Raw genomic sequence first — 20,980 nt, 5'->3', positions numbered from 1 at the left:
ATAAAAATATGAGTTGTATTTTGTATGTCCTTTTCCCCCTTAGTAATCCATTTTCATTGAGTACCATTCCACAGCAGATTGGAAATTAAAAACATCACCATTAACAACAAACTAAAAACTGGTCCTTTACAACAAATAGTTTAAGAAACATGGCTTTAAGGGTCTTACCCTACCTTCCCACAGTCACAATGCAGGAAGAGTTCAACAAACATCTGCCTCCGCATATACTTTTTATTAGATTAATTATATCAATTTGACAGTAATTTAATATCTAGATATATTTAACTTCTGAAACAAAGTGAATATATACCTTTTGGTTAAATGGGAGAACTGCAGTTGAGGCAAAAGGGATATCACCTCTAGAATTAAGTTGAGAAGATTCATAAGGCTGCTGAGATTACTGTGTATGCCTGGTGAATCTAATTTACATATTTCATATACGAGTACATAAATTGTTTATATCAGCTAATGTGTGTGCATTTACCTACACCTAAATAAGTAGTACGTTCTTACAAAATATGTACTACCTGATGCAGTGCACATGAATAAAAATATATATTCAAACTGTAATTGAACCCTAGGTATGTGCATTTGTAAATGCACTCACACAGATACACATGCATGCGATATCTTTGTTATATCTTTGTTCATACACATATTTGCTCCATTAAGTCTGCTATTCAAGCTTCAGTGAAAAAACACACAAAGCTGTCTAATAAACCATCTCCTGCCATCATCAATCATGATATTATTAAGGGAATGAGTTCTCTGGAGTGTGAACTCATTTTATTTGACAATAAAATAAAATATTTAATGGCCATGATTGTTGAAATAGTGACACATTTAGTTGTAAATTTTTAAAGAAGAGCCACACTAGGAACTACTGAGGTTGACAAATTTAATAATAGTGACCTCACTTGTTTCATTGATAAACAATATTACTCACCTCTTCCAACTCCCTCATTTTCTCTTCTTTTGTTTCAGCATAGCCCCACTTGAAAAAGGAGGTGAGGGTCTCACTGGTACTCAAGGGGGCATCTTCACCAACAAATGTCTCTAGGAGTTGCACAAACTGGAGCAGATTAAGGGAAACTCCATTGAAGGCACTCCTTCCTTTCACTTCTTTATAAGACTGAATATTTCTGATAATTGAATGTAGGTCTATAAAGCAGGAAACATACAGTAAAATGGACAATTTTCTCAAAGATTAAGGAAAATATATGAGTATGTATTATAATGGACATCTGCTACTATTTTCCTGACAGAAATCCATGCTCCCTTCATGAGGACAGCACCATTTCTTTTTTATTTGACAAAACATCTCTTCCCCAGTAAAATGTTTAGTTAAGTCAAGTGGTACTTAACCTCCCACAACCATGCCCTAAGGATTACCATGTGACATAGGTCTGGCCAATGATCTATGTATAACAGCAATGTAATCCACTATAGACCAATGAGAATTTAAACCCAGAACTTTTGGGGGAACAACTGGGAGAAGGACCCCTCTTTTTGTAATCTTGATTCCTGAACTGGTAGGATGTAGGCTTAGAGATACTCTCACGGACATCTTTGTCATAGTATGGAAAAAACAACCTAGAACTGAAAGTCATACACAGAGAACAGGGCTGAGAGCCAGAAAGACAGTGCCCTGCTGCTATTGTTGAGGCCTTGGATTCAATTGTGCCTGAAGCCACCTGCAATCTGGACTTGCCAGTTAAATAAGTCTGTAAATACCACCATTACAACCCCTCCCCCAACGGGTCTTTACTATATTTATCATGAAGCTCAATGTTCTAACATGAGGCACATTTCATAAAATTTTAACCCAATGCCTTATGTTTAATTTATTCATTGAGTTAATCATTCATGCCCTTATGACTTCCATAAGAGATTTGACATAACTTAAAAATACTCATTCATGCAGTTTATTTTCCAAATAGTAAAGCAAAATTGAAATAAAGAAGACAAGGAGAAGAAGAACATGAACTAGCAGGCTATAAGAGCTTGACTAATGCCATACATTTCCACCAAAATATTTTGAGGATAAAAAGTTTATTATTTGACCCAGACTTAAATTTTTTAAATTCAGATAGGAAGAAAATAATCTTTCAGTGTCTAGTGGCTGTCTTAGGTTCCCATAGTTGTTGTTATTGTTGTTTTCATGAATACAGACAATAGGGTGGTGAAGGCCTAGGGTAGGGTAGGAACTGGGTGGTGGGGAGCAAGGAGGACATCTGTAATGCTCTCAACAATAAAGATAAAAAAGAAAGAAAATAATGCTGATCTAATTAGTTCTACTACATGTTGATGAAAGGTAAAAATGACAAAATAGCATTGTAGTAAAATATGAGTACTTGTTGGAACACTCACTGTTAAATAACAGCTACTCTTTGCTCTCTCTGTTGAGTAGATCTTTCTTTGTAAGTCTTCAAAAACAATCTATATTCTCACCTGTTTCACATGTTTGGATGTGAAACTACCAGGGAGAGAAAAGCTGAAATTATTTCTATTGAGTAGTAATATCTAATATCTGATTCCTTTTGTATACCTAGATCATAGCTTAAAAGCAGCTGTTGGGCCATTTAATCATTTAAAAAACTGTATACAATGCATTTGTTTTTAAGCAGAAGAACATTCATCAATAGCACATGCCTACTACCGCTAAAACATTCATCTTGTAAATCTTTATTTTGTTAAAAATATTTTTATTGGTTTCAGAAAAGAAGGAAGAAGGAGAGATAGAAACATCAGTGATGAGAGAGAATTATTGATCCTACATGCCCCACACTGAGGATCAACCCTGCAACCCAGGCATATGCCCTGATTGGGAATTGAACCGTGACCTCCTGGTTCATAGGTCGACACTCAACCACTGAGCCACGCCGGCCGGGCCATCTTGTAAATAATTAGATCCATCAGCTCAGGGACAAAACAATGCAGGTTCACCTGGTGTTGTGTCTTGTCTAAGTCCAGTCTTTATCATGGGGTACCACAATAAGTTAAATTCATCAATCAGACTGAGATCTATTCTTTCTAATTTTGTTGTTGATATGTACCTGCGAATCTGGAGTTATCATAGATTAATTTTGCCTGTTCCTCGTCTTCGCATTTTACATACTTCTTCAAGTCACAAGTCAAAAGTTCACCTATAAAATACACATTCCACATAACATAGGCAATTTAACTTCACTGTCACAGTGTTTTTGTTCTACATGAAAGGAGGGTTAAGTGAGTTACCTGGCCATGGCTTTCCTTCTATTTCTTGGGACTTGGGTTCACAGGCTTTGTCTTTCTCAGCTTTCTTCTTTGCAGTTTCTAAAAGGTACAAAAGAAAATGCCTATGAGTTGGACATTACATATTCTTAAGTTAATGAATAAGCGAAATGCCTTGCATATAGACCACCAAAAACTTTCTTTCAGGTACTTTCCCATATATGCTGTGTCATAATCAACCACAGTGATAGAACTTAATAACTCTAGTTGTTGAGAGCAGCTCTTTGACAAAAGCTATTTATTTACCCCAATTTGGCCACGCAAAATGAGGCCTACATTTCCTAGCCTCCCTCACTATATCCCTATATACTGACCAATGATATGTTCAGGGAAGTGATGTGATGCTTATCCATTTTCCTTTCTCCTCACCTGCTGGTCAGAATGTAGACATGGCAGTGAACCATCTTGGTCCATGTGGTTGGAGGAGACACGAAATAGAAGGAGCTTGAGCCACTGCTGATTTCATGGGACTGAGCTGTCATAGAACTTTTGACTTTCATGTGAGAAAGAAAGACACCCCTTTCTTGTTTAGACACTTATTTGTTTTGTTTTTCCGACACTCATTTTGGAACACTGTTACACATAGCCAAAATTAAGATCTCACTAACATAACATCTGGTTGAATAGTAACCTCACTACTTTTTAAATGCTACATCCCTATGTAAGGAGAGCCAGGAATTAGTAGCTCTGTTTTATGGAGAAATAAACATAATACTAAAAAAAAAAAGATTTCAAATTAGTTGATGATAGTGTAGAATCTAAAACACAAATTACCCATTTCTTACAAGTTTTCTTTGGGACTGTAGAATTAAAGAGCAGAATTTAAAAAAAAATTATGCCTAACTGAGGTCTTCAGTGGTACTGAGACTGGCTTTTTAAAAGGTTAGAATTTTTTTTTAAAGAAAAGGTCATAAATTGGCAATTCAGAGGAAAAATGTCTTCTGCAGAATAAAATTTGAACTGCAGGGTGCCCTTTGTCTTAAATATGGCTACCAGAAACTTTTCTAGAAATATATCTTATATACAACTGAAAAATCAAGATCCATTTTATAGGTGAAATAAAAGAAAAAATTTTTATATATATATATTTTATTGATTTTTTACAGAGAGGAAGGGAGAGGGATAGAGAGTTAGAAACATCAATGAGAGAGAAACATCGATCAGCTGCCTCCTGCACACCCCCTACTGGGGATGTGCCCGCAACCAAGGTACATGCCCTTGACTGGAATTGAACCTGGGACCCTCCAGTCCTCAGACCGATGCTCTGTCCACTGAGCCAAACCAGTTAGGGCTAAAAGAAAAATTTTTAAGTGGTTTCTAATATCAGACCCCACATTTAAAACAAAATGGCTTCTACCGCCTTTTCAGAGATCCAACGTAAATTTCTATGTGCAACATTACCAGATTTCTTCCTTACAAGTGGGTTTCTAGTTTTGCTCAGTGGATAGAGCAGACTGAAAGGTCCCAGGTTTGATTCCAAACTAAGACACAGACACATACCTTGTTGCAGGCTTGATCCCCAGCCCTTGTCGGGGCGCATGCAGGAGGCAACCAATCTATGTGTCTCTCTCACATCATGTTTCTCTCACTCTGTCTCTGCCCCCTCCCATCCACTTTCTAAAAAAAAAACCCACAAGAATTCTAGGTAAATGGATAATAGAGTCTTATTTTTATTTATTTATTTATTTTTTAATTTTAATTTTTATTGATTAAGGTATTACATATGTCTGATAATAGAGTCTTTATGGTTTGCATTTAATTGATTGGTCAAGGTCTAGACTCATGCTGAGTAGCAAAATATGTCTGAAATTTGCATGATCTGATATATCAGAAAAGATCCCAATTGAAATGAGTATTTTCTGAAGACTTTAAAAACCACTCCACAGCCTGCCCAGTGTGGCTCAGTGATTGAGCATAGACCTATGAACCAGGAGGTCATGGTTCTATACCAGTCAGGGCACATGCCCAGGTTGCAGGCTCAATCCCCAGTGGGCTTGATCCCCAGCGTGGAGCATGCAGAAGGCAGCAGATCAGTGATTTTCATCATTGATGTTTCTCTCTCTCTTCCTCTCTGAAATCAATAAAAATATATTTTAAAAAATAAAAACCACTCCACAAAACAGAGAACTGATTATCTTTTCTACTGCATACTAAACTTTTTCTTGCAGTTCAGAAATCATGAATAGTTTCCCTTCATATATTTGCTCCTGAATATTCTCTTCTTGTGGAAGGATTTCAGTGTGCACAAAGGAAGTAACCTCCCTAGATGTTTTCACTTTCTTTTAAGATATTACCTTCCCTTGATTGTGAAGTTGAGGCTATGTCCTGTTCCTCTGGAATTGTCTCTCTGAGTGATTCTAGTTCTTCAGTTGACGCTTTATGCGATTCTGTTAATGACATTCTGTGTGATCCTCTGCGTGACCCTTTTGGTGTCAGTGACTCTCTGGAAGGTGCTTCTTCTGCAGTTGACCCTCTTTGCAGTCCTGGTTCTGCTACTGACTCTCTGGATGATTCTTGTCTTTCAGCGAGCCATTTGTATGGCTCTTCTATTACCGACATTCTGCGTGATCCTTTGCGTGATCCTCTTCGTGTTACTGGCTCTTTAAGAGATTCTTCATCACTTGACCCTCTTTGTGATCCTGATTCTGCTACTGACTCTCCGGGTGATTCTAGTCTTTCAGTGGGCAATTTGTATGGTTCTGTTACTGACATTCTGCGTGATCCTCTGCGTGATCCTCCTCGTGACTCTCTCAACCCTTCTTCTGCAATTGCCCCTCTCTGCACTCCTTGTTCTGCTTCGGACCCTCTGCTGGATCCTTCTGTTCCCGACTCTCTGAGTGATTCTTCTACAATTGCATCTCTAGGTGCTCCTTGTTCTGCTACTGGCTCTCTGCTTGGCTCTTCTTTTGATCCTTTCTGTGGTTCTTCTATTACTGACATTCTGCGTGATCCTCTGCGTGATCCTCGTTCTGCAGTTGCATCTTTTTGTGGTTCTTCTATTAATGACATTCTGCGTGACCCTCTGCGTGATCCTGGTCGCACTGTTGCCCCTTTCTGCTGTCCTTGTGCTGTTATTGACTCTGAGTTTAGATCTTCACTTAAAATTTTGTTTGGGTCTTGTCCTGCAATTGTTCCCATCTGCTGTTCTGGTAGGCTTGGCAATAGTGTTGATTTTTTATATTTATCATATTTATGTAGCTCTTCTGGTTTTTTGAGCAATTTACTTTGTTTTTTGCTAGCACTTTTTTCAGACAGTGGTGTATTCATCTCTAAGAACACATTGTCAAAGTCTTCATAAATGTGTTTCTGATTATCCATGTCTCCCCAGAACTCAGGCAGCTCTATCTCTTCAAATTCAAGGAGTGGCCCTAATGCAAAAGAACAAAGCATTTACCTAAACAATTGATTTTATAATACAGAATCAGAACTAGTGAGTTAATGCAAAAAAGCATGAGCACAGTGATTATAATATAGGCCTATTACTTTAAATAAATATCAGTTACCTTTCCCTGCAACACAATAAAAACCAAAAAGGTATCCAATTGAACATAAAAGATGCTCACTACTATAAATTAGAAAGTATCCCTTCCTAAAAGTTGCGGTTTGAAAATGAATATGATTCCTCTTTTGCTAGTTGGAGGGTTGCTTAAACTGCCAAGACAAATACAACTTATTCTCTACTTTCAGACCTCCCACAATGAGGCTAGCATGGAATGAGGAAGGGGACACATGTCTTCCACCTCAAATGCCTTTTCAATATCTGCAATATCAAAATAAAAGCATGTCTCTATCCATGACAATTTTTCACTGTGCTATTTTTTCCAATATTCATTTTTCTCTCCTTTCCTTTTTCTCTACCTTTCTTTCTTCCTTCCTTCCTTGATTCTTTTCCTCAACAACTTATGTGGACACTTGGCTCAGAATTCTAGGGAAAGATGGAATAGCATTCAGCAGAATCCCACTGTTAAAAAAGAACACCACACCAAAACAACACTGGTGACCCGGACTACAAAGAGTGGGACCATGCCAAAGATTGCCTCTCCCTTCTAAAACATTCAATATTTAAGCTATAAAATTGTGACCCCATGGGTTTAAGGGAATACTCTATGTACATCATCCACAGATTTTTAAGTATCCAAGTTAGAAATTATCATACAGAAATAAGATACTGACATTCTTTGGAAAACCCATCCATTCAATGACTTTCTCTTTAAAAACTAAAAATAAAACTGCTACTCCTATTTGTTTTGGTTGGTAATATAAAAATTTCACTGTATATGTACAATAAAGTTGTACAAGTAAAAATGCTTGAGAGAAGGGGACATTTTTCTTCAAAATCTTAGAATTCTAAATTGGACATTAGAACTGGAATTACCATTACCAACTAAATTTCTGCAACATTCAGATTGTTACTAAAACATTTCTTCATTTGAATACATTTAAAATTGAGTTCTGGATTGACAACTTTTAGTACTGCACTGTAGTGAAAAATACATCTAGACGTGATAAAGAGTGAATTTTGTAGGGAAGAACAACTAGATATAGCTATCATGATCTAAGAGAGACATGTGAAGAAATTGCACAGGGATAGAATGGCCTTGTATTATCATACTAGAGGCCCAGTGCACAGATTCGTGCACCGGTGGGGTCCCTCGGCCTGGCCTGCGGGGATCAGGCTGAAACCAACTCTCTGACATCCCCCGAGGGGTCCCAGATTGCAAGAGGGCAGTTCTTGGGTGACACACCCTGGAATCGGGCTTCCTGCTCTCTGCCGAGAACTGTAGCTGCCAAGTCACCAAAGCTTAGCAGCTCCTGCATTGAGTCTGCCCCCTGGTGGTCATTGTGCATCATAGCTACTGGCCAGTTGGCCAATCACTTAGGCTTTTATATATATAGATGAGTGTACTTCATCATTTCAGTTTGAGCATACTCCCTTTGAGTGGCACTTACATTGTCTTGGGTTTCGGAGTAAACGTCTAAGCATTGTTGGACTTTGGTCATAGAATGTTTCCAGCAAGGCCAATGTCCTCTGTCGATTCAAAAACCCTACCTAAGCAGAAAGTTGGCAATTAGGTGTTATAAGAGGTTTGAGATTTTTATGTAGACAGAATATGGCTTATTGAAACATTCATCACTACTATCACCACCATTGTCATATAAATAAAATCTGCAAAGTCAAAGTTGGGAAAGCTATACCTTACCTATCAAAATGCCTTTCACTTAACAGATGCTTAACAAATATTTGTTACTGACGTAATTGTTTAATCCAATGTATAATGTTCAATTCTCATCTAATCTGATCTAAGTATGACACTTAGGACAATTAACTGCTCCCTACTTGTTCTTTTTTCACATTTTTATTTTGGGAAAAAGTTAATTACAGAAAAAATAAGAAAATGATAAAACTAACACTTTGTATTCCCTGCATCCAGAAATGATGATTGTTAACATTTTTTGTATGTACTTTTAAAATCTATAACTGAGCCTTGGCTGGTGTTGCTCAGTGGTTAAAGCATTGGCCTGCAGACCAAAGGGTTGCAGATTCTATCCCTGACCCCCAGCGCATATGCAGGAGGCAACCAATCGATGTGTTTCTCTCACATCAATGTTTCTCTCCCTCATTCCCTTTTACTCTCTCTAAAAAACAATGGAAAAATGTCCTTGGGGGAGGATTAACAAACAAAACAAAACCAACCAACCAACCAAACAAACAAACAAATATATATAACTGATATCATAGTACATGTATCCTTTTTTACATTAAAAAAAATTTTTATAAAGAGTTAATTTGAGCCAAACTGATGCCATGCTAGGAAACAAGATCTCAAATGCTCCCCCACTTAAAAAAACCTTTTTATAAGCATTTCAATTATCCTTAAAATTGCTTTTATTTACACAACATTGAGATCTGATTCATGTATATAAAGAAATATTATTTTATTTATTTTAACTGTATGGTATTCTATAATATGAAAACCGCAATTTAAAAAAAAATCCTTCTTTTGATGGGCATTTAGATTATTTCCAGTATTTTGATACCAAAAATAATGTGTATAATGGATGTCCTTATACACATCTCCTGTGTACATGTATAAACATTTCCCTAGGGTAAATAAATAGAAAGACAATTAATGAATTGTATACTATGTGCATTATCTTTTCTTTTTACTTTTTATTTATTGGTTTTAGAGAGAGAAAGGAAGTGGGAGAAGGGGGGGAGAGAAAGAAACATTAATTTGTTGTTCCACTTATTTATGCCTTCATTGGCTGATGCTTATATGAGCCCTGACCAGGGATCAAACCCACAACCTTGGCATATCAGGACAATGCTCTAACCGGCCAGGGTGTCTTCTTGGAGGTACACACAGAACTTTTACTGCCACCTTTGCACACCCACTCCCCTTCACACACAGGTATTTGGGAATACTCATCACCTTTCCTCTAGCACAGGAGTGGGACTAACCTCAGGCCCACCTACCTAGACTCTTCTGCAGCACTTACCCTCCCTCTTTAGTATCATGTTGGGTTCAGGACTTCTCTATGAAGCTTGCAGTCTCTGAGCTAAACCCAGGAAAAGAAGCATAAGCCCTGCTGCTCTTAAATTTCTCCTCAACCTACTTAGAATTTCTAAGTGTCTATAATATTACCTTCATCCCTGATTGGGGCTCGAGGGTGGGGGATCAGATACCAACTCTGACTTAGGGACCCAGACAACCTCAAACCCCTAGTCACATCCCCTCTATTACCTCCTCCTTCCACAGCTGGTCACAGTTTCCCAGTGATAGAAAAAGTGTTTTGATGTCATATTTTGCATTCTTCCTTACTCTGACTCTTTTTTTTCCCCCAGGAGCCCAGGATTTTCAAGTGAAAGTACAGGCTTTTGAACTCTTGTCTCAGCTATTGGTTAAAAATATTCAGAAACTGCTTTATTCTAAACTGTATCTATCTTACCTACAAGATCAGCACATAACTTCTATTTGAATACTGGGAAGAAATGCAAGAGTTCATGTCTCTAAGTATGATCCTGCTATGTTTGTTATAGCACATGAATTGGTATTAAATTAGCCAACTATGAATAGTTGGTATCCAGGCATTTATTGAGAGTAAAATCTTGACCTCCATGTCACCAATACTTATGATAAGTTCCATTAAAAGAAGCAATATTCAACAGGACACATAGACATTTCAGATTTTATAAAATATACTAGAGGCCCAATGAATGAAATTCATGCAAAAGTAGACCTTCCTTCCCCCTGCTGCCAGCATCGGCTTCCCTCTGGCACACAGGACCCGGGCTTCCCTCCGGCCGCTGGCAGGTGCCCAGGACCTGGGCTTCCCTTGCAGCCCCGACTTCATCCAGAAGGTTGTCTGGAAGGACATCCGGTCTAATTAGTATATTACACTTTTATTATTATAGATTAGTGGCCTGGTGCATAGATTCATGCACTGGGGGGGAGGGTCCCTCGGTCTGGCTTGCACCCTCTCACAATCTGGGACCCCTTAGGGGATGTTGGACTGCTGATTTCGGCCTGATCCTTGCAGGCCAGGCTGAGGAACCCCACTGGTACACAACTCCATGCACCGGGCCTCTAGTATGCATATAAGATCTTTGGTTAATCTCTTCCCACCCTCCCGCCTCCCCACTTCCCTCTGAGATTCATCAGTCTGTTCCATGTTTCCATGCCTGTGCGTTGAGCGTCTGCCCCTGGTGGTCAGTGCACATCATAGCTACCGAACAGTCGCTTAGGCTTTTATATATATAGATTTCTGCCCAGCCGGGTATGGCTCAGTTGTTGAAGTCAACCCAGGAACCAAGAGGTCACCGGTTCTATTTCCGGTCAGGGCGTATGCCCAGTTGCAAGCTCAATCCCCAGTGTGGGGTGTGCAGGAGGCAGCCAATCAATGATTCTCTCTCATCATTGATGATGTTTCTATCTCTCTCCCTCTCCCTTCCTCTCTGAAATTAATAAAAATATATTTTAATATATATATTCCTGACCTAAGCCAAATTATCAGGGATCTGAGAACCTAGACTGCAATATATTGGCTCCTTCAAGATTTGCTTTTTCTGAATTGCAGTCAGGTGTGGTATCATTTACCTACACTTAAGGTGGTTATAAGAAGTTTCCCCAAGAAAATCATTGTTTCATTTATTATACGTCTGGCATAATGGACCTTCACTTCAACACATAAGGTTCCTTTGTGTGTACTTGTGGGAGGAACTGCTGACTCTGAACCCCAATTTTCTGTACTTCTTCTTAATATCAGTTTGCATTTATCTTAAACACGCCGATAGAATGTTTGCTCATGTTTCCCTTTTCACTGCTAGGAAGCTTAGATTCAAACATTCACTGCTAGGAAGCTTGTAGGCAACCTAGAACAAATATTTATGCCAGTAAAATATGCATTTGGGGCTTTATTCGTAGCTTCAGTTACTGTCATCTTACTGTCATCTCTCTTATTTTTTACTTCTTTCATATGTGTTCCTTTGTTGCAATCTTTTCCGGAACATGGGGATACAAACAAAGTTCATAAACAAATATATATCAGTAAAATTAGTATCTATTTTGCAAATCCATTTGGTATCCTAGCACACCAATATCCTCCCAAGTACCACTCTTAGAAATACTTCTTGATATAAACTTTTCTTTTAAAGAAGTAATATAATAAGATGTAGTAGACTCCCTATTCCCAGCAGCTTTTTTTGATAAAAAGCCACCAGAAAAGAGAGTAAGCAAAAACAATCTTAACAACCATTCTTAAGAATGGGAAAGAGATTTATAAGTTATATGCTGTGAAATGCTGTGCCATGCAAGGTGTGGTCTGTAAGCTGGTACAAGTCTGTGGTGAGAAGTATACATAAACTGAAAATAGCATCTAGCAAATTTGAGAAAGTAACAGATGCTAAATCAGAGTTGAATCTGACAATAAAAATATGAGTTGTATTTTGTATGTCCTTTTCCCCCCTTAGTAATCCATTTTCATTGAGTACCATTCCACAGCAGATTGGAAATTAAAAACATCACCATTAACAACAAACTAAAAACTGGTCCTTTACAACAAATAGTTTAAGAAACATGGCTTTAAGGGTCTTACCCTACCTTCCCACAGTCACAATGCAGGAAGAGTTCAACAAACATCTGCCTCCGCATATCTGTTTTTATGACCTCCCGGAATTCATCTGCACTGTGGCAAAGGTGCTTAAGGAGTTCTTCAAATATTTCACTTTTCAAGTCTGCAATGTGCGCAGAGATGTACTGCAGAGAGAAAGAGGAAAAGTGATCGATTTAAAACTGTGCTCTTTCCTTGGGTTTTTCTTAGAATTCAGTTGAAGTGCATGCAATTAATGGCTGCCATTTCCCCCATCTCATTTGCTTGTCATTTAGATAAAGCATTTCATGTTAGTGCTAGTCTGCAGGCTGTGCAGCAGAGGGAGCTGACCAATACAGTTCCCAACACCACACACCAGTGGGACTAGATATTTTGGAAGCAATTTCCCTTTAGCTCACATCAGCACTATATAGGACACAATTTTTACCTTACTGTTTGAAATAGCAGCAGTCATAGAATGTTGCCTGTAAATTACTAGCTCTAAAAATTGAATGCAGCTTTTCTTTTGATGTATGGCATATAAGAGTGTCTGTTTTCCAAGACTGACTACATTTAATTATTAGAGTGTAAGGGATGGGGATTGTAGGTGAGATGTTTGTTTGTTTTGTTTTGTTTTGATATTGCAATAAGGTATTCTTTGTCTATGATTTTCTGTTTCTTTTGAAAGTGTAGAGTCTGAAACATCTATGATACTGGGCCATTTTAAAAATATATATAAATTTCCAGTCCAGGGACAAATGCTCCTTTCTTATCATGTTCAATTTAAACACTAAATTCTTAGCAAGATGGAAAATGATGCAGATATAAAAGTTGAAGGATCAAAATTTGGTGTTCGGGTAACCAGTCCATGGTTGACTTGTTTTGAGATTATATAGACCCAGCTTAAATGTAGTGGGCACATTGTTTTATCTTGAGGAATCCACATTTCTACCACCACTATTTCAAACTCATATGATCTTGAGCCATTTTTCTTTGTTCATAATAGTTATTTATTTTATTATTAAAATTCTGGGTTGTCATTGGTTAATAGGATCATGTAGGTTTCAGGTGTGGATTTCTATGTTAAAAAATCTGTATATTACACCATGTGCCCACCACCCAAAGTCAAATCATCTTGCATCACCATCTATTAGGCCCCTTTCACCCCACCGCCACCCTTTTCCCTCTGGCAACCACCACACTGCTGTTTGTGTCCACGAGGTTCAGTTTTTATATTCCACATATGAATGAAATCATACAGTTCTTAGCTTTTTCTGCCTGACTTATTTCACTTAACAAAATATTCTCAAGGTCCATCCATGTTGTTGCAAATGGCACTATTTTGTCTTTTCTTATGGCTGAGTAGTATTCCATTGTGTATATGTACCACATCTGCTTTATTTAATCTTCTATTGAAGGACATCTTGGTTGTCTCCATGTCTTGGCCACAATGAATAATGTTGCAATGAACATAGGGGTGCATAGATCTTTTCGAGTACATGCTTTCGAGTTCTTCAGGTATATACCCAGGAGAGGGATTGCTGGGTCAAATGGTAGCTCTAATTTTTGAGGAATTGCCAGACTACTTTTCCATGGTGGCTATACCAGTCTACATTCCCACTCGCAGTTCCCTTTTCTCTACAACCTTTCCAACACTTGTTATTACTTGTCTTGTTGATAATAACTATTCCAACAGGTATGAGGTGGTATCTCGTTGTAGTTTTGAATTGTATTTCCCTAATTGCTAGTGAGGTTGAACATCTTTTCATATATCTGCTGGCTGTTTGTGTGTTTTCTTGGGAGAGGTGTCTGTTCAGGTCCTCTGACCTGGGCCATTTTTCTTAATGCCTGTTGAATAGATTCCTGGAAGTGGGATTGCTAACTTAGAAGGTAAATGCATCTGTATTTTTGGTAGGTTTTCATGTTGGTCAGGCTTGTAACTACCCTTTTGTGCTCCCACCACTAACAGATGAGTGACTATTTCTCCTCAGCCTCACCATTGGTGTGTATTGCCTTCCAGATCTTTGCTAATTTGATGGGTCAAGAACATTAAATTCTTGATCTACACCTGAGTGTAATATCTCGTGATAGAGAGAAATGGAGTAAGCACTGGAAGAGTTTCTGACTGGACTCCTCTTGAAGTTTCAGCCCAATTCACAGTCAATGATTCCCTCCTCTGACCCAAGCACAACAGTAACCAAATTTGTACTGGTAGCCAAATTTGTACCGAATTATCCTAGTTCCTTAGCCATACATGATTGGACCAGGGGAGGATACTTCACCGAAACAAAGCCATTCAGTTTCTGGAATTTGGAGTGGGGAATGGCCAATTGGTCTCTGAGAGAGGTTGGATCTATAAATTAAACTCAAGAATTTGTAGATGGCCAGATTACTCCATGTGAACTGAAAATACCGAGGAAGTCTGTACACAGAGGTGGGTACATCAGAAAGCAGAGAGAAAAGTTTTCCAAGTCCCTGTTCTAGTCTCTTCATGAAGCCGGATCATATTCCTGCCCTCGGATTCTGCACATTTCATTTCCAGCTAAATTAGCTCAGGTTGGTTTCTGTTTCATGCAATTAAAGAATAGTAACTAATACAGTTTGTTTAAATGAAACATTATGCTGATATATTTCCCTGACAATTTTTGAAATGAAGGGCATAGTTGATATTTTACTTCCTCAGTAATATTATCAGGCAAATTTAGAATGCATTATGTAAGAGGTACATAGGCTTTAATCTATGCTAATGAATCATAAACCATTATTCAACTGGCTTAGAGATTAAAAGAGGAAAATTTAAAGCAGAGCAAAATAGCTCTTCTAAATATTTAGTTTACTTAGCTGACCAAACCACCTAATTGTCATTATTGTTGATGGATCAATGAGCACAGTTAAGGTCATCTGCTACCTTGGGAAGTAAGAATAGTAGTTAAGAACTCACATTTGGGCCGAAACCGGTTTGGCTCAGTGGATAGAGCGTCAGCCTGCGGACTGAAAGGTCCCAGGTTCAATTCCGGTCAAGGGCATGTACCTGGGTTGTGGGCACATCCCCAGTGGGAGATGTGCAGGAGGCAGTTGATCGATGTTTCTCTGTCATCGATGTTTCTAACTCTCTATCTCTCTCACTTCCTCTCTGTAAAAAAATCAATAAAATATATTTAAAAAAAAAAAAAGAGAACTCACATTTGGAGCCTGTTTGGGTTCAAATCCCAGTCCCTATATTTACTGGCTGAGTAACCTTGGGTGAATCATTGAACTTCCCAGTTTCTTCATTTGTGAAATGGGTATTATAGTAGCTCTCTTACTGAGTCACAGAGCTTAGGTATTTCATGTAATAGTTTTCTGTAGCCATTGCTATTATTTCCTTTTGAGCTAGGTTTAAAAAAAAATCGACCAAGAAAGTTTTCTTTATAGGATAAAAGTCTTTTCAGCTGACTTACATACTTAGAAGGAAAAACCCAATGAGATCAATGGCTCTTAAAGTGGGATCCCTTGACCACATCACCTGAGAGCTTGTTAGAAATGTGAATTTGGGGGCAATTGCATGGCATAGTTACTGAATCAGAAACTACTGCAAACTATCAGCGGGGCAATTGCATGGCATAGTTTCTCCACTGGGTGGCACCTGTGCACAACATATTGACTTTAAGCCTGCCATTTATTTCATTTTCTTCGTTTCATTGAACGAGTTCTGACAAAATAACCTTAAAACAAATCTTTTTAAAAGCAACTGTCCCTTAGAAAAAACCAGTTGTCCCAAATATTACTTCTAGGTCATATCATATAAGATGGCTCAATAATTTATTGATTAGATAATCAAATATGTTCAATAAATATTTACATATAAGAAATACTTTCTTGGTTTCTAGTTGAAGTAACAGCTCTTCTCTATAATGAAAGTACCTGAACATTGCTGTTTTCATTTCAGGAAGAGAAGTTGGGAAATATCAGTAAAATTAATAGTAATAGCCCAACCCACCCATTAAAACAAAATTATATAGATAGATGAATAGATATCCACAAAGGAATTATGTAGAATGCTACTGAGTTTGTACCAAGTATTATTAGGTCCAGTCTAATTAGCATATTATGCTTTTATTATTATAGATAGAGCTGTTATCAAAAACAGTTTTAATATTGCCACAATTGTGAATTTTTTGTTCATTTACTTTATATTTCTAATGTATCCTATATAATAAAGAGCTAATATGCAAATGGTTGTCATGCTCTCACGCCCTTGTGCCCTCGTGCCTTGTCCGGGGGACCTGAGGCTGTGCCCCCCGCCCTGGCGCCGGGGCTGGGGAACCCGAGGCTGGGCCGGGGGACCTGAGGCCACACCCCCCGCCCTGCAGGGCTTGACAGGGTGGGGCTGGCTGGGTCTGGGTCTCACGCAATTTCAAGGCGCACGTGGGTGGGCGGGGACATGACTCTGGGTCCTGCAGCGTGCCCAGACTCTGACAGGAGGGAGATTTTCATTTACATTTTACTAATTTTCTTTCATCTCCGACACTTCTATTATAGAGAAAGGGCAAATAGCAATATTAAAATATTTCATCTAATTAATTCCCTTTTAATGTGCATGAATTTCGTGCACCGGGCCACTAGTTTTTATATATTCTACTAGAGGCCCGGTGCACAAAAATTCATGCACTTGTGGGGTCCCTCAGCCTGGTCTGCACCCTCTTGCAGTCTGGGAGCCCTCAGGGGATGTCCGACTGACGGCTCCCTGCAGGGAGTGGGCCTAAGCTGCAGTCTGGCCTCCCTCTGTGGGTCATCGGGACGGCAGCTGGCCCCGTCCACCTCATTGCCCCTCTGCCACCACTGGTCACTGCCTCCCCTCCCCCATCACCGTCCCCTCCCTCTACCTGCTGGCACATGCCTTGGCTGGCCTGGCGCCACCTGCTTGCCAGTCCCGCCCCCTGCCGACTGGTAGTTCCCCCATTCGGTTGATTTGCATATTATACTTTTATTATATAGGATTATAATTTTCTATAAACTCATAAAGCTTTAAAGTGTCCTATCACCTTTATTAATTTTACAATTTACAAATAGAAAGCTTTAACACTTATAAATATAAAAAAGTCTTGGTTCTACTAGATTATTTTTAATCTTGAAATCTGCTCAGTTTTGTTTGTTTTATTGCTTACTTTCATTATCAGATATTCTTTAAAAATTCTCTTAATTTCATCTTTTTTTTAAATATATTTTATTGATATTTACAGAGAGGAAGGGAGAGAGATAGTTAGAAACATCGATGAGAGAGAAACATCGATTCAGCTGCCTCCTGCACGCCCCCTACTGGGGATGTGCCCGCAACCCAGGTACATGCCCCTGACCGGAATCGAACCTGGGACCCTCCAGTCCGCAGGCCGACGCTCTATCCACTGAGCCAAACCGGTTTCGGCAATTTCATCTTTTTTTAAAGTTTTATTTTATTGTTTAAAGTATTATATATAGTATTACATATGTCTCCTTTTTCCCCCATTGACCTCCCCCAGCCACCCCCACCCCCTGACACATGCCCTCACCCCCTTAGTGTCCATGTCCATTGATTATGTTTATATGATCTCTTTCCCCTATCCCCCACTCCTCCCCTGCCTTCTCACTGAAGTTTGACAATCTGTTCAATGTTTCTTTGTCTCTGTATCTATTTTTGTTCATCAGTTTATAATATTCATTATATTCCACAAATGAATGAAGTCATGTGATATGCTGACTGGCTTATTTCGCTTTGCATAATGCTCTCCAGGTCCATCTATGCTGTTGCAAATGGTAAGAGTTCTTTCTTTTTTACAGCAGCATAGTATTCCATCTTTTTTGTCATTTTATATTAGATGCTTTACTTATAAAGTACAAATAGCATTTTTTTCAATTATCAAAAAAATCACCAATTATAAGATAGACTATTGATTTAAGAACAGATTTGGGAGGTTGGAGAAGAGAGGAAAATATTATTTTATTAAATGTCTACATTGATTATAAGATACATCTTTTAAAAAACTTTATTGGGGTATAGTTGACATATTAAAAGCTATACATATTCAATTCAACTGTGTATATGTAAATATGTATAGCTTTTTACATGTCAACCATACCTCAAAATAAAGCGTTTTCCCCCTTATGGAAAATAAATATAAACCAAAATCATCATCACCAAGGCCATAGACATTTCCATCACCTGTAAGATGAATTTTGATTTTAGAAGTGCAAAAAGAAAAGTCATCTTAGAATTAAGTAAATATGAAATATGAAGAGGTCTCCAATAACATGGAAGAATCAGAGAAGTTACATTTTAACAGACATTGCTAAAGAAGACTTCCCTCTCTGCCAATTGGGAAGACCAGGTGTTCATTTTTACCACATTGCTCTGATAATAAGTAGTTCTCCTAATTTAAAAAAAATGTTCCTGGCCCATAGGTAAGTTTTAGATCTCATTGTTATTTGTATAACCAGATTTCACTGAATACAAGAAGATGGTTTTTCTTTATCTTACCCAAAGGTGTCAGTGGAATTTTTCACACTTTCACATCATGAATACCACTGATTGAAAGAAATTGTAAGATGCCTTTGATTATAAGACGTAACCATAATTTCAGAGGCATTAAAATATTCAAAATGTGCATCTTAGAATCAATAAAACAAGTTCTTATGTTTACATTTAATTTAATTCTAAGTTAATGTATATGTGACATTCACCAAAACTGGCAAAATAACTTGAGTCAAATATTGAATAATATAACTTCTTACTTCCGTAAATTCCGTTTTGTTCAATCTTTGCTCCATTGAGTCAGCAATATCCAACTGTTTGCAAAGTGTTTCTATTATGGAATAAAGGTTATTTGCTAGTTAGTGTGGTTACAATACATTCATATTTTTATTCATATCATAGTGCTTTAAAAGAAAAACATAAAAGTATTTCTTAATTAATGTTCATCAATATTTGCAATAAAGTAAAAGATATATAGCCGAAACCAGTTTGGCTCAGTGGATAGAGCGTCGGCCTGTGGACTGAAAGGTCCCAGGTTCGATTCCGGTCAAGGGCATGTACCTGGGTTGCGGGCACATCCCCAGTAGGAGATGTGCAGGAGGCAGCTGATCGATGTTTCTCTCATCGATGTTTCTAACTCTCTATCTCTCTCCCTTCCTCTCTGTAAAAAATCAATAAAATATATTAAAAAAAAAGTAAAAGATATATAGTTGGGTAACATTCCAATTACTATAAAATTATTATTTTATTTAACCAAACAACCCCAAAACTGAAAAGAATGTGCCTACCCTTTTAATGACAAGGTTGAAATAAAGCAGAAACAAATATGCACACTGATAGTATAAAAGACTACACATACACGTATCTTTTGTTTTCTGTATATAAATATGATCATATTGATCTGCAACTTGCTTTTTTCACTTAACCACTTATCCTGCAAATCTTTTCAAATAGAATCTGGAACTCAGGGGGAAGGTTTGGGATGGAAACATGGATGAGAGTCATTAACAGAAGTCATGGGTTTGAATAAGAAAAGTGTGTATAATGTGTAAAGCGATAATAGAGCCAAAAAAGAAACTCTGGAAAACAACATTTAAAGCAAAGAAAAGAAGAACCAGAAACATCTGCTAAAGGGTGATCACAGATAGATGTAAAAATCAAGAGAGAATAATATCACAAAAACAAAGAAAAAAATTTTCATGAAAACAGTGCTAAATAATGGTGAATGTAGCAGTTAGTTTGAATAAAGATTTTTTTAAACTTCCATTTAATGTGACAATTATGTGATCTTTATTGACCTTACCAAGACACAAAAGTTAAAATTGTGTGAAAGCTTAAGGTGAAAAAATTAATACACTGGCTTTCTCTCCTACAGTAGTTCCTCCTGCCAATCATTGGCTGATGCATAAAAACATTCTTTAGTCACTATTGATTGTTTAACTGCTTATTATAAGACTAGAGGCCCAGTGCATGAAATTCATGCATGAGTAGGGTCCCTAGCAGCTGCCAGCTGCCAGCTGGGGCCTTCCTTCCCCAGCTGCCAGCTGCCTGACAGGGCCTTCTTTCATTCCACACCACTCCCTGGTGGTCAGCACTGGTGGTCAGCACATGTCATAGCGAGCGATCAAACTCCTGGTTGGTCAAACTCCCAAGGGGAGGACACTTTGCATATTAGGCATATATATATATATATATATATATATATATATATATATATATATGCCTATATATATATATGCCCCTATTTCAAATACAAAGAAATGGTTGATTGGATATAATTTTTACTTTTCTTATATTTATTTATTTTTAATATATATTTTTATTGATTTCAGAGAGGAAGGGAAAGATCAGTTATTAGCATAAAAGGACTGTATATGCTTTAGTAAAACTTATGCATTAAATGCTGCTATCTCCATCCCAGATCTTCCCACAAGCTCTGGAATATTACACAAGCCAGACAGGTTTCTACTAGTAACAGTTGTTATTAAGTATATGTGTCAGTCCTCTGGCTGGACTTTGAGCAATTTAAGGGCAGTGGGAACATATCTTAGCCCTCTTGGTATTCTCTATCCCATCATAGTATCTGGAACTAAGTGAGGACTCAGTAAATATTGAATGAATAAATGGCAC

The 20,980-nt window shown here is 37.9% G+C and overlaps 1 protein-coding gene across 1 annotated transcript in view; it reads right to left on the bottom strand.

Moving 5' to 3' along the window:
* EFCAB5 (EF-hand calcium binding domain 5) overlaps window positions 1-20,980 on the bottom strand; it is a 94,843-nt gene that overhangs the window by 31,629 nt on the left and 42,234 nt on the right. Inside the window, exons 8-14 of the mRNA XM_023759493.1 lie at window positions 19,111-19,181; window positions 12,375-12,530; window positions 8,224-8,323; window positions 5,550-6,641; window positions 3,238-3,315; window positions 3,057-3,146; window positions 947-1,161 (exon numbers count right to left, since the gene is read on the bottom strand). Of these exons, the coding sequence (XP_023615261.1) occupies window positions 947-1,161; window positions 3,057-3,146; window positions 3,238-3,315; window positions 5,550-6,641; window positions 8,224-8,323; window positions 12,375-12,530; window positions 19,111-19,181 (1,802 nt within the window). The remainder of the gene's footprint in view (window positions 1-946; window positions 1,162-3,056; window positions 3,147-3,237; window positions 3,316-5,549; window positions 6,642-8,223; window positions 8,324-12,374; window positions 12,531-19,110; window positions 19,182-20,980) is intronic.

This window comes from Myotis lucifugus, unplaced genomic scaffold (genome assembly GCF_000147115.1).
Source record: "Myotis lucifugus unplaced genomic scaffold, Myoluc2.0 scaffold_157, whole genome shotgun sequence".
NCBI classification, from domain to species: Eukaryota; Metazoa; Chordata; class Mammalia; order Chiroptera; family Vespertilionidae; genus Myotis; species Myotis lucifugus.
This window is presented reverse-complemented; position numbering and strand designations above follow the sequence as displayed.